Raw genomic sequence first — 14,215 nt, 5'->3', positions numbered from 1 at the left:
GGAGTTTTTAGACTATCAGAAGTAACTAGATAAAATGTCCAAAAAACAACCCCCATGATTTCCCTTTTAATTTGAAAAATTATGGCTTCTAAAGATCCATCGATTTCACTTACCAGATTCTTACCTGGTTGCCGAGTAGCAATTCAATAAAGTAAGAATTTACTAAGGGCCAGCTTCAACCAATGAGCTTGCTCCTCCCAAGCACGCAAGCTCTTCCCCAGGAATTCACAAGTCAAACTACCAGGAAAGGCCAGAACTAGAAAATTGTCAAGTACCGACTTAGCACTTAGTAAAAACCCAATATCTCATTATCTCATTAGCACTTAGTAAGAACCTAACATCTCCCCCTTTCTTTTGATTTAGAACATAGGGTGGTCGTGACCTCGAAACATAAATCCATCAATATGGGAGGCATTACACATAATTACATAGATTATATAAACACATAGTAACATAGTAACATAATACATGCGAGAAATATGTAACAAATAACACAATCAAATAATCATAAATTGAGAATTTATAAATGTCCATAAGTCCATTGTCCATTAGTCTCATCTTATGTTAGGAAATCCAATGATTCCTGCTGGTTTTTAAAGTTCTTTAACAGTCTTCTTATTAGCCATGCTCTTTCAGTGCCAGATGTTTCTTAGATTTTTCTCCTTTGTTTTGAGATCTTTCTCTGAATCCAGGCACTGGATTCAAAGGCAAACATTAAGCAATTTCTGCCTTCAAAAAAAATATCCTGCTGGTTGGAAAAAGAACAGGGAAAGGGCATAAAGACCATGTAATCCAATCTCCTCCAAAAGAGATCAAAGATCCTGTGAAACCTGCCTCTTCCCAGACTTGATTTGCAGCTAATAGATCTGTCAAATGACTATAATGATTAACAGTTAGGAGGAAGAAAAGGCAGGAACCTCAAGACTTCTTACAGCACCATGGACACTTCCTCTAAACCTTCCCATTCAATTTTAATATTGAAATCCTGTAGATTTCACTGTAGAATTATAAATCTGAGGGCTCAGTGTTAGAAGGGATTTTAAAGATCATGTAACTCAGTCTCTCCACTTCCATCTGTAGATGGAAAAACTGAGACCCAGATAGAATAAGTTGCTTGTCCCTAAAGTGACATAGTTCATAAAAAACTGAGTCAATATTTCCTGGTTCTCTGACCCCAAATTCCATGCTATTTCTTTTGTTCCATACTATATGTCAGGAGTAGCTGAGGGAGATAGCTATCTGATGGAAAATGTATATTTTAAGACAAATGTAAAAAAGATTCACAGATTTTTTTTTAATAAGAAAAAAATTATTCTCCTGTGTGATGATTATTCATAGTAGAAGACAGATAGACTGTTAGCAGGAAGGAACTGTGAATAATATGGTCTTGACCCATTTCCAGATCAGGGGAAAGCTATATTCACAGCCCTTGCTAAAATTTGTGGGTTCCCCCACCTCAAACATGGCTTTTGACTTCTTAGTACTCTAAAACAGATATAAGGCTCTTTATTTACATTTCATACCAATAATCTACTAGCCTACTAGAAGTTTCTCTATTATTCCTCTTCAGAACAAGCAAAAACTTAATATTTATTTTGTTGTGATGCAATGTAGATATTATTGGAGTCAGGAAGACCCATGTTCAAATCTCTCTAGAGATAATGTTTTTAAATTTATCTTATTTTTATTGATTTCTTTTGTTTTTATGTCACATTAACTTTTAATATATTCTTCTTCCCTGTTTCCTACCCAGCCTCTACTTTCTATAACAAAGTTTTTTAAAAGAGAGATTTGCCATATTTCCTAGCTTTTGTGTCCCACCACTGTAATAGAAGGTGGGAGATCCAATTTCCTTTCTTTTTTCATTGTTGTAATCATTGTGTTTCTAATTTTTCTAGTTTTGTTCACATAAGCCTTCCTACAAAAAGTTCTCTGAAGTCTTCATATTCATCCTTTTCTTCCTCCCTCCTTCCCTTCCTCCATCCTTCTCTTCCTCCCTCCCTCTTTTCTTCCCTCCTTTCCTTCCTCCCTCCCTCCCTCCCTCTCTCCCTTCTTCCCTTCCTCCCTTCCTTCCTTTCTTTCCTTAGCCAATTGGGGTTAAGTGACTTGCCCAGAGTCACACAGCTAGGAAGTGTTAAGTGTCTGAGACCAGATTTGATCTCAAGTCCTCCTGAGTTCAGGGCTGGTGCTGTATCCACTATATCAACTAGCTGCCCCATATTCATCCTTTCTTAAGGCAAAAATTCATTGAATTCACATACTGAAGCTGTTTAGCCATACCCCAAACAGTGGGCATCTACTAATTTCTAGTTCCCTGCAACCATAATATATATATATATATATATATATATATATATATATATATAGTTATATTTTAGGATATCTGGGACCATTTCTTTTTGTCATTGACTTACTTGGGGTAATAAACCTAGTATTAAGATCACTGTGTTAAGGGTGCAGATAATTCAGTCATATTTTAAGAATGATCCTAAATTGCTTATCTGGATAATTAAACCAATTCACAGCTCCACTTCCACTTTATATATGTAGTAGCTAGATGATTCTCTTATTACTTATCCTTTCCAAGCCTCAGTTTCCTCATTAGTAAAATGGTGATAAGAATGCCTAACTTACAGGGTTGCCTAGAACAGAAATATCAAAGTTTTCAGGGTATATGTAACCCATAGCACCCTCAAATAGGATTGGAACCAAATTAAAATGTAGTTACAATCTGATTTTAATGTGCTGATTATATATGTATGTACATAATCAACAAACAAGTAAATATCATATATACATACACACACATCTATATATGTAAACATGTATGGTTTTCTAAATGAATATGTGGTTCATGGGGGTCCTTTTATGATTTAGTGGACCCCACTTTTATGTCAATTTTACACTAGTTGATCTAGAGCATCAAATTAGGTAATACATATAATTTGCAAATCTTCAAGGACTATATGAGTTGTTGTTGTTATTATTATTATTATTTTCAGGATGTGTATTTTTCCTACTATTGCCACTATAAATAAAGATGATGTAAAAATCAGGCCATTTGACTGTTAACCCTACCCACATTTACCATGTTGTGGGGAGGGATGGCCTTGATCTTTAACTAAGGGTTTCTCACTATTCCTTATCTCTAAACTACTACAAATATAAGATAAGATTTTGAATTGTGTTATGCTGTATTATATCATGTTGTGTTATGGTTTCTCATATTACATTATACAAGATTATTTTATATATGATATTAAGACAGGATTCTTTCATCTTCTGTAGCTCTGCCTTGAGGTAATGAGTGTTTTGGAGCAATTGGGTAGTTCTTGGTTGTCATGGTCATCCTGTTTCAACTGTCAAATTGGGGGTGGGGGTTCTAATATGGAAAGGAATTTACTCTCTGAGGGGTAAATATAATTTTTATCCCTGAATTCTACCTGTTATACAATTGGCCCTAGGAAAGGCTGGGACTGGGGAGCGAGCACTGGCTGTGGCATTCAAGTAAGCCTTGAACTAACAGAAATTAATGCTAGAATAATAATTAACAATTATAGAGTACTTTAAAGTAAAATGCTACAGATATAATACGCATTTTACAGATGAGGAAATTGAGCCCCAGAGACTTGGCCAGAGTCATATGCAGCTCAAGACAGAATCTTACTAATTCCAAATCTAGAACTTTTTCTACCATGCTACTCATCTTATTGAAAAGAGTTTTTGAAATGCTTGTGGCAGCCCTTTTTGTAGTGGCTAGAAACTGGAAATTGAATGGATGCTCCTCAATTGGAGAATGGGTGAATAAATTGTGGTATATGAATGTTATGGAATATTATTGTTCTGAAAGAAATGACCAGCAGGAGGAATACAGAGAGGCTTGGAGAGACGGATGCTGAATGAAATGAGAAGAACCAGGAGATCATTATGCACTTCAACAACAATACTGTATAAGGATCAGTTCTGATGGACGTGGCCCTCTTCAACAATGAGAGGATCCAAATCAGTTCCAACTGATCAGTGATGAACAGAACCAGCTACACCCAGGGAAGGAACACTAGGAAATGAGTGTGGATTGTCTGCATTTTTGTTTTTCTTCCTAGGTTATTTTTACCTTTCTAAATCTGAATTTTCTTGTGCAACAAGAGAACTGTATGGATGTGTACACATATATTATATTTAAGATATATTTTGACATGTTTAACATATATGAGACTCTCTGCCATGTAGGGGAGAGGATGGGGGAAGGAAGGGAAAAGTTGGAACAGAAGTTTTTGCAAGAGTCAATGTTGAAAAATTACTCATGCATATATTCTGTCAATAAAAAGCTATAATAATAATAATAAGAATAAGAAGAAAAGCTTTTTTGAGAGCTCTAAAAAATGACCAGTGGATAGATTGCTAGATTTGGAACAAAGAAGAACTGAATTCAAATGTGGTTTCAGACATTGTCTGTATGTCCCTGGGTAAGTCACAAATGAGCTAATATTTGTAAAGTGTTTAACACTATGTCTGGTATATTTCCAGAAACAGGTAGATAAATGTTCCTGCACATCTCACCTCTTTGATTTTCCTAAAATGCAATTCTAACCATGTCCCTCTCCATAGTAGGTGCTATATTAATGTTATTCTCTCTTCCTTAATCTCTGGTTATCTCAGTTCTTGTGAATTAATAATAGTACTTACCTCCAAAGATTGTTGTAGGGATAAAGAGATAATATCTGTAAAGGGCTTTGAAAATCTTAAAGAACTAAATAAATATTAGCTACCAATGACTAATGTTACAGAAGAGGAGTGCTCTCTCCAATATCCTAGGGTTGGTAAGTTTAAAAGTCAGGATTGGAATCAGAGTCTTCTGGTACCATCATGCCTCAGGTCACTCTCAGTCAGATATGTTTCCTCCTTCCTGTAGTTTTACTGTATCCCATGGCCAGATTCCGAGCAGTAACAACAGTGTCTCTGCCTCATGTTTGACATCAACTTCCACTGCCCACTTTCAGTTTGCCCTGTTGCTTCTATTCTTCAACCTGTAGTTTTTAGCATCATTTCCAGCATTCTGGATGAGAGAAAATGTGGGGAGAATGACTGAAAAAAAAAAAAACTAATTATATACAGAAATAACTCCAGAGTCAAGGAGAAAAGCTTCTCTTTTTCCTTTTCTCCATCTCTCATCTTCCTAAAATTAAGAGCTGATCATGCCATATACTATTAAATTAACTTTAATGGTTTCCTATTAACTCCAGGATTAAATATGGAATCCTCTATTTTTTTTTTTTTTTTTGGCTGAGACAGTTAGGGTTAAGTGACTTGCCCAGGGTCACACAGCCAGGAAGTGTTAAGTGTCTGAGATCAAAGTTGAACTCAGGTCCTCCTGACTTTAGGGCCAGTGCTCTAGCCACTGCACCACCTAAGTGCCCCCAACAATAACTTCTTTAACTTGAAAAGCCTACAAACCAAGACTACAGTGGAGGGAGAACAGGTAATCAACTTTTTGTATGCAGATGATTTTCCTAAAGTGAACTCAATGCAGCCTCTGAGGCTGAGATGCAACAAAGTATGGATGATTCTCTGCCACTTGGGCTAATTTCGACCTGATAACTAACACCAAGAAAACACAGATTCTCCACCAGTCAGCACTGCACCATCCCTATGTGGAACCATCAATGACAGCAAATGGAGAAGTTTTGAATGCTGTGGGTAAGTTCACTTATATTTGGCAGTCTACTTTCCAGGGATGTACATATGTATGATGAGATTGACGTGTACACTGCCAGAGGCAGCTCAGTATTTGGGAGGCTCTGAGGGAAAGTGTGGCAGAGAAGATGTATTAGATTGCCTACCACACTGGAGGTTTGGAGACCCTTTGGGCTGACTTCATTGTTGTATGGCTGTGAAACCTAACAGTCTGGCAGCGCCATGCCAGAAAATGGAATCACTTCCATTTAAATTGTCCTAGAAAGATACTGAAGATCACCTGGCAGGATCTGGGACCAGATACTGAGGTCCTTTCTCCAGCTGGACTCCCAAAAGTTCAAATTCTATTACAGAGCAAAATTCCAATGGGCTGGGCATGTTATTTCAATGGTATTTGCCTAAAAGACTGTTTTATGGAGGATTCACACAAGACAAGCACTCACATGGAGGTTAGAAGAAGTCATACAAGGGCACTCTCAAAGTCTCTCAGAGGAACACAATGTGTCTTCACTACATACCCTCCCTCCCTCTCATTTCCCATCAGCTGCACTCCTTAATTTGGACTCCACTGGGCTCCTCACCTGGGTACCTTATCCCTTCCTCTTTTGCTTGGCATAGTGTAGGCACTTAATAAAGAGTAGGCACTTAATAAATATCTATTAACTGACTAAAATACCTCATTTATTTTGTAATTATTCTGTATATATGTGATATATGAGTATATATCATATATATGCACACATTATTATGTATGGGATAAAGTGTAAGGACTTTGAAAGCGGGGACTGTTTCAGTTTTATCTCTTTCTCCAGTGTCTAGCACAATGCCTTTACTTAAGTACCTATTAATAGGCACTTAATAAATGCTTGTTGATTGACTAATGATATTGAAGATGGTATAGAAAGAGATGGATTTTTATTCAAAGCAAGTAATAAGAGGAAGCACGAGTTAAAATCTAACAACAAAATGAAGGACAGGAAGTTGGTGAAAAACTGGTGGTGAAGGTTTCTCTCTAGAGAAGGTTCGGAGGCTCGGAGAGCTGCCTCAATTTCCTGACCACTGCATTTCAAAAGTGCTTCCTCTGAGCAGGATTTGGGAGAAAATGGAGCAGAACATGACTTGGGATAACTTTGTACTCTCCTGTTTTTGTAATACAGAGGGTGGAAAACAGAGAGTGGGACACACTTTCTAGCAGAAAGATAATGGAGATTTGAAACTGATCTTCCTAACACATCATGGTGTTAGACCCAAGAATGGGGAAGGGGCAGGGAATTGAATATGTCACTAAATCATGGAGCTTAGACCTCAGACATCACTTAGCACTATCACCCTCCTCCTACAATGAAGGAAACTGAGGAAGAGGGATTTGAAATGAATTGCCTAAGGTCACCCCGGGAGTAAAGCAATGGATGTAGGATTTGAATCCAAGTTCTGAATGCAGAGCCAGGGACTTCTCTGCTGCATTAGTCTGGGGTTCTCATCTATTTGGGCTAGGGAAAGCAGATTCCTGATGGCCAGAGGGGAACAGAAGGGAGGAGACAGTGGGATTTTCAACCTTCTGGATGATGACTCTACTCCTGGTCTTTCTGGAAAAGAAAAGGGAAACAGATCTGGTAGCCAAAAAGGAAACTAGTCAGATGAGAAAATCTTAGACAGGACCATAGTTTTGGCTTCCCCTGCTCGTTTTAGAGATGAGAAAAATGCGGCCTAAGGAAGGGGAAATCCTTTGTCCAAGGTCACTCCAAAAGTAATGGGAGATTTGAACCTAGGCCCTCTGCTTCCAAATCTCTCCTTGCAATGGCAGAAAGATCCTGGGAATGGACCCTAGGACCCAGTTTAGATCTACTCTTCACTTCACTGTGACTGAATTTCCTCAACTGTTAAATGGTGGCATTGGCTGATGAGTTCCCAGGAGACCTGATTCGGGGATTCAGGGCTGGACCCCAATCACCGATGTTCCTCCTTCAGCACAGAGGGAAGCCTTCCTCTCCTCTCCCCTTCTCCCTGGTCCCCCACCTCCTGTCCCCTCTTCGTTTTCCAGTTCTTCCTCTCCCTCCCCATTTCCCCTTCCTCCTTCCTCCTCCTCCTCTGATTCTTTCCACTCCTCCTCTCCCCTCCTTTTCTCCCCTCTCTGCTCCTTCCTCCTCCTTCTCTTTCTCCTCAATGTCCTCTTCTTCTTCCCCTTCTTCCCTCCTCCTCCCCTTTCTCCTCCTCCTCCTCCTTCTCCCTTTTCTCCCTTCTCCCCATTCCCTCCTCTTCCCCTTCCTTGCTCCTTCCTCCTCCTCTCTTCCTTCTCCCTCTTCCCTCCCCTCCTTCCTTCTTCTTCCTCCCTCTTCCCCCTTCCTCTCTTCTTCTTCCCCCCTTTCTCCTCAATGTCCTCCTCTCTTTCTTCCCCCTCCTCTTCCCCTTCCTCCTTTTCCTCCTCCATCTCCTCCTCTTCTTCCTCCCCCCTCCTCCCGTCTCTCTTCCCCCCTCCTCCTCCCCTCCTCCCCGCCCCTCCCCTCCCGAGGCTCGGGCTGCAGCTGCCGCTAATGACACAGATCGGCTGCTGCTGCCGCCGCCGCCGGAGCGGGCGGACGGGCGGGCGGACGGAGGCAGAGCGCGCGGCGCGCAGCGCCCCGAGAACCGCGAGCGGCCCGCGGCCGGCGGACAGGCCCCGAGACAGCGGCGTTCGCCTCGCCGCCCGGCCCGGCCCGGCGCGGGCGCTGCTCCGGCTGCCCGGGATGGCGGCGGCCAGGGCCCGGGCCCGGGGCTCGGGCTGAGCGCCCTCAGCGCGCTCGGATGGCGGGCGGCGCCGGCTGGGCTGGCGGCCCCGCGGCGCTGCTGCGCTCCGTGCGCCGGCTGCGGGAAGTGTTCGAGGTGTGCGGCCGAGACGCGGACGGCTTCCTGCGGGTGGAGCGCTTCGTCGCCCTGGGCCTGCAATTCGGCCAAGGAGAGGAGGTGAGTGGGGGGGGGGGTGCGGAGCAGCTCCAGGATCCCTCTCCCAGTCTGTATGGTCACCCTCCGCATCTCCATTCCCGACATCTCCCGGCATCTCCATCCTCAGCATCTCCATCCCCTGCATCCCCATCCTCAGCATCCCCTCCCCAGCGTCCCCATCTCCTGCATCTCCATCCCCTGCATCCCCATTCCATCCTCATCTTCCTTCTCATCCCATTCCCATCGCTGCCTCTCCCCTATCTTCGGTCCCGTTCCCCTTTCAATCACTCCCCTGTGTCCGTCCCAGTTCTCCTGCCCTGCCCTCTTCATTCCCAGCCCTTTCAGCACCCCATTTCCCTCCTCTCCTGGCCAGCCTTTTTCTCCCCTCAACCTCCCTCTGGTCTCGAGATTCCTCCCTCCTTCAGAACAGCCACCTCTTTTTTCCCTCCTCCGTAGGCCTCCCACCTGCCTCAGTCCCCAGCCCCACCCTCGGTGGCCTCTCCCCTTGTTTAGCTCACTCTGTCCCTAGCTCTTGTCCCGAGGCTGTGCCCCTGCAGTTGCCCTATTTCTCTTCCTGCTTCTTCTCCGTGTCAGGGCCTGCCTTCCTCCTCTGGTCCCCCCCCCCAACAATCACAGATTAAGAGGTTTCTTTCACTCACATCTCATGACCCATCTCCCTTTTGATACAAGGATCCTAGTCCCAGTCCTCCCTCATCCCAGGACAGTGCCTCTTTCTGGGAGGGGATGCCGGAATTCTCCACCCTCCCCACCAGAGGGAATTTCTCTGGTTTCCAAGCAGGCCCCTCCCTGCCTTCCAAACTTGAGGGCATCTTCTGTTATGCTTCGGCTTTCTCCTGAGCACTTCTTCAAAATCAGCCATCACCATGTAGCCATATTCCACAAGAGCAGGAGTGGATGTCATGGACACACACAAGGCCTGGTGAAGGCTGTGGACCCCTTTTCAGAATCATGTTTTCAAAGGCACAAAATAACATGTATAACATCACAAAGGAAATCAATTACATTGAAATGAAGGATTTTTTTCTCATCCAAGTCCACAGACTCCCTGAAATCTAAGGATCTGTAGACCCCGAATTACGAACTGTTGTGTTAGAAGTACCAGCTGCTCTTTGTCTCTCTGTCTCTCTGTCTGTCTCTCTATCCCTCTTTCCCTCTCCTTTTCCTTCTTCCCCCAATCCTGAATCAAACAGAATGCAAGTTGGGAAATAGGGTTTTGTGGTTAGGTATGGGGGAGGTAGCTTTGTTGGACTCTCTGTCCTGTGCTTTGTACAAGAATATGTGGCCATACTGAAGTGTACAGCTGGAGAGTTTATATCAGGGAGAAGCTGGAGAGGGCTGGGACGTCCAGCCCATATTCCCTCCCTGTCACCCTTCTTGAGGCTGGCCCATCTGAACCCCAATGTAGTCTCCACACCAAGTATGAATTCTTTGTAATCCAGCCTTGCTGGGCAGCACTAATCCTGGCCCCGGGACCAGGGGCTGATGCCAGGGACTGATGGTCTAAGAGATCAATGAGGTCACCGTTGCTCCTGGGTTGCAGAGCTGGGCTGAGGCCGGAGAACTGGGTTCAAAATCTTAGAGAGCTGATGCCCTTTATTGTCCATGGCGTGGCTGGAGGCCAGGAAGTGATTCCTGGCTCACAAACTGAGAGGCCAGTGCCTGCTGGCCAGCCCAAGGGAGATGACCTTGTTGTCTGTCACATGCTGGCCAACCAATTAGCCAGTGCAAGATTTCTGATCTCTATAACCAGGGTAACCATTTCTTCAGCACTGCAGCCCTTTGAGAGGTACTGGGGGTTTTATATCCATTTTACAGGAAAGAAGGTGGATACTCATAGAGGGCATTATCTCTGGACATTTAGCTACAAAGAAATTTCTTTTAACAATAGAAAGGGCTTCTAGATGAGGTAATGAGCTTCTTGTCACCAGAGGTACTGTGAGTTGAGTATGCAACTACAGAGATTTCTGCTTTGAGTAGGAGGAGGTTGGAGGTGATGATCTTTAAGCTTGTAAGTGTGAACTGGGACTTGTGCCCTGTATTCTGACGTCAGACTAAATTTCTTTCCTGGTGATTATGGTTTGATAGGGAGAGCTCTGAAATCAAAGGACTGAGGTTTGAATCTGAAATTATGAACTGTGTAACCTTGGGCAAATTATTGACCCTCAGTTTCTTCATATGTAAAATAAATAAGGTTTCTTTGAGCTCTAGTGATCTCTGATCCTATAATCCCAGCCTCTAATGTGAAAACCCTTCTCTGTAATTGAACTTTACCAGTTAAAATTGGAGAGTGATCTAGAATTAATTGCAGATTAGAATGGGAGGGGGGTGACTTAGTACAAAAGGTTAAAATAGGAAGAGACCAAAGATTGTCCAATCATAGGGACATCAGAATCTCTTTAGTCCAGCATTCTCATTCTACAGAATAAAGAAACTGAAGCACAGAAAAGTGAAGGGACTTGCCAAGGTCACACAGTAGAGCTGGGGCTAGACCCTGGCCACTCAGGTATTTTTTCCCTCCCCACTCCCTTTGCTATAACCACATTGAAAGGCAAAATAAACACAGAACATGTAGACTGGCTGAACTTCTCACTCATTAGGGAACCTGTTTTGGTGAAATCAAAAGCTGAATGTGGTTATATGTAATTGGTTCCAATTGAGAGAAGCTATGGATGACAGGACAGGACAGTTTGCCCAATTAAATGTCCTCTAAAAATGGTTTCTTTACCATAATTACTTTGAAAGGCAGTTTGGTATAGTAAGAAAAGCAGAGAACTGGGAATCTGACTGCCCTGATTATTGTTCCTTTTACCCTGGGTAAAAAATCCCTGAACTTCAGTGTGCTCATCTATAAAATGGGGATAATACCCTGCCTACCCAAGGATCAAAGGTCAAATGAGAGAATTCATTTTAATGAGATAATTGGAGCTTTGCAAACCTCTAAGTCTTATAGGGCTTTCTGAGGGATGATCAATGTAGCATAGTGATTAAAGGATCAGATCTGAAATTTGTATTCTGCCTCTGCCTCTTACTAGAAGTATGACTATGGTAAGATAGGGTCTCTCCTATTCTTACTTACCTCATCTGTAAGAACAGCTGTAGTATCTCTCTCAGTCTGAGAAGTGTGGGGGAGAGGATGGAAAGCTGGCTTCAAAGTTAGGATAGATGTGGGATCAATTCTCTAATCTCACTGTGCTCTAGACCTGGAGGTACCATCTGCAATGCAGCCTGAATTGGATTAAAGTGTAATTAAGATATTTAGCAGAATAAAAATACAATACAATATTTAGCAAAATAAAAATACAAATATAATAGCAAAATAACATTTACAACTGGTTTTCTAAACCAATATGCACCCACCAGGGATTCCTATGTTTGGTTAATTTCCCTTTCTATTTGTCTACACCTATCGCCATTGTGGGCAATGCTCAGATTGTAAATAAGAGGGCAGTGGCCAATCAATATGGGTAGAAGGAATCTTTTCACCAGGAATCCCTTATACCCAGTTAAGTCCCTATCACATATTCCCAGCTCTAAGCATATTGTGAAGTTTAGGTGAGATATGTATGGGAAATGTGGAGCTACCCTTACAGTCTTCTCCAGATGATTATTGCATTTACCAGAACTTTGTAACTGTAGAACAGACACATGGAAGAACTCTTGTTTTCATCGATAGCTCCTCTTGCTGACTCCTTATCACTTTCTGTATCCTCCTTACATTCCCTTATATCTTTATCACTTGCTGCATCTTTTTGGCTCTGAGCCTTCCCTTATGTGTAGATTCTATGGAGCTCCCGCCTTCATCCAGATAGCTGCCCTCCTACCTTTCCCTAACAGATCCAAATAGCCTCTAATTTGATGACTATACCATAGAATACCTTGGAAAAATTTGGAGTCAAGAGACCAAGGTTCTAACCCCAAGTCTGCCATTTCTGGCTATATTTTATGACCATGGACAGGTTGTTTTGTGTCTCTGGGCCTTAGTAAATAAGGAGATTGGGCCAGATAATTTCTAAGGTCCCTCTCAGCTCTAAATTCTCTGATCTACTGCTCTGCCTCTTTGGGGGATGGGTCATCAAAGCTTAGATAATATCACATTAGTCTCCATGGTTGGACAAGAGAATTGCATGGTGTCTTGAGCAAATGATGGTATTTTGGCTATTTTCATAAGAATATTAGCAGTTGACAACCAAAAGGACAGCTGAGGAAGTGGCTCACTCCTTTTATTCAGGTTCATTTGAGGGAGGGAGATTGGGGATGTGATTCTACCTTAGATTGGAGATGTTGATGGCTTTTGCTCATTAGTAAAGAAAAAAAGCAGAGAGGGATGTTAGCCCATCTTGGGTAACAGTGTCAGCATTCCCAAAGATCTTGACAGGCGTGGGCATTGGACTGAATCTAATATAATAATGGTCATTAGGGAAAAATATAGTCTCCTATTTGGGTCAAAAAAGAATCAGTTTCTCAAGGCTAAGATGGGAGAGACATGTTTAGATGTCAGTTTGCCTGAAAGAGAACTAGAGGTCAGTAGTGTAGTGTAATGGCCAACAGGTTGATGGAATCTCAGGGATGATTGAGAGATGGTAACTTCCCCCACCCACCCACCACACACTCTGCCTGGGAGTCAGAGATTTGAAGGGTTGGTCAGTTCCTGGTACTGAAGTTTAAGAAAAGCATTGATACAATGGAGAATGACCAAGAGAAGGCATTTAGGATCGTGAGGAACCTTTCCATCCATGATTTAGAAAAATCAGTGGAAGAAACTGGAAATAAATAGCCTGGGGAGAAGATTCTGGGGAAGCAAGATAACTGTCTTCCAGCATGTGAAGGAGGATAAGATTTGCTCCGTTTGGCTGCATAGCACAACAAAACAAGCAAACTGTGGAAAGTGCAAACATTTAAGTTTCCGTGGTGGGAGAAATATCAGAGTTTTTCCAAAGACAACTTATAGATGAGGAAACTTGGAAGGAAGGAAGGAAGGAAGGAAGGAAGGAAGGAAGGAAGGAAGGAAGGAAGGAAGGAAGGAAGGAAGGAAGGAAGGAAGGAAGGAAGGAAGGAAGGAAGGGAGGGAGGGAGGGAGGGAGGGAGGGAGGGAGGGAGGGAGGGAGGGAGGGAGGGAGAGAAAAAAAGAAAGAAAGAAAGAGAAAGAAAGAAAGAAAGAAAGAAAGAAAGAAAGAAAGAAAGAAAGAAAGAAAGAAAGAAAGAAAGAAAGAAAGAAAGAAAGAAAGAAAGAAAGAAAGAAAGAAAGGAAGGAAGGAAGGAAGGAAGGAAGGAAGGAAGGAAGGAAGGAAGGAAGAAAGGAAAAGAGAAAGAAAGGAAGAAAGAAAGAAAGAAAGAAAGAAAGAAAGAAAGAAAGAAAGAAAGAAAGAAAGAAAGAAAGAAAGAAAAAGAAAACAAAACAAAAGAAAAGAAAAGAAAATGGGGAGATATCAGGATAGCTTAAGACTCACTGCCGGTAACTGAGAAAGCCCAGAGGACATAAGCCCAAAACCTGCTCCCTGTCACTCCAGAAAAAATAAAATATACTACTCTGGGGGGGGGGGGGGAGAAGGCATCATAAATGACCCAGATTATCTGGAAGCCT

General features: G+C 42.6%; 1 protein-coding gene across 1 annotated transcript in view; it reads left to right on the top strand.

Moving 5' to 3' along the window:
• Nucleotides 1–8,438: 8,438 nt before the first annotated feature.
• The window catches only part of RAB11FIP4 (RAB11 family interacting protein 4), a 159,086-nt gene continuing 153,309 nt past the window's right edge, over nucleotides 8,439–14,215 (top strand). The window contains exon 1 of the mRNA XM_074263636.1: nucleotides 8,439–8,634. Coding sequence (XP_074119737.1) covers nucleotides 8,476–8,634 — 159 coding nt within the window. The 5' untranslated portion in view covers nucleotides 8,439–8,475. The remainder of the gene's footprint in view (nucleotides 8,635–14,215) is intronic.

Source organism: Sminthopsis crassicaudata, chromosome 4 (assembly GCF_048593235.1).
Source record: "Sminthopsis crassicaudata isolate SCR6 chromosome 4, ASM4859323v1, whole genome shotgun sequence".
Classification (NCBI taxonomy): Eukaryota; Metazoa; Chordata; class Mammalia; order Dasyuromorphia; family Dasyuridae; genus Sminthopsis; species Sminthopsis crassicaudata.
Note: the sequence above shows the minus strand (reverse complement) of the source record. Positions and strands in the feature narration are given on the sequence as shown.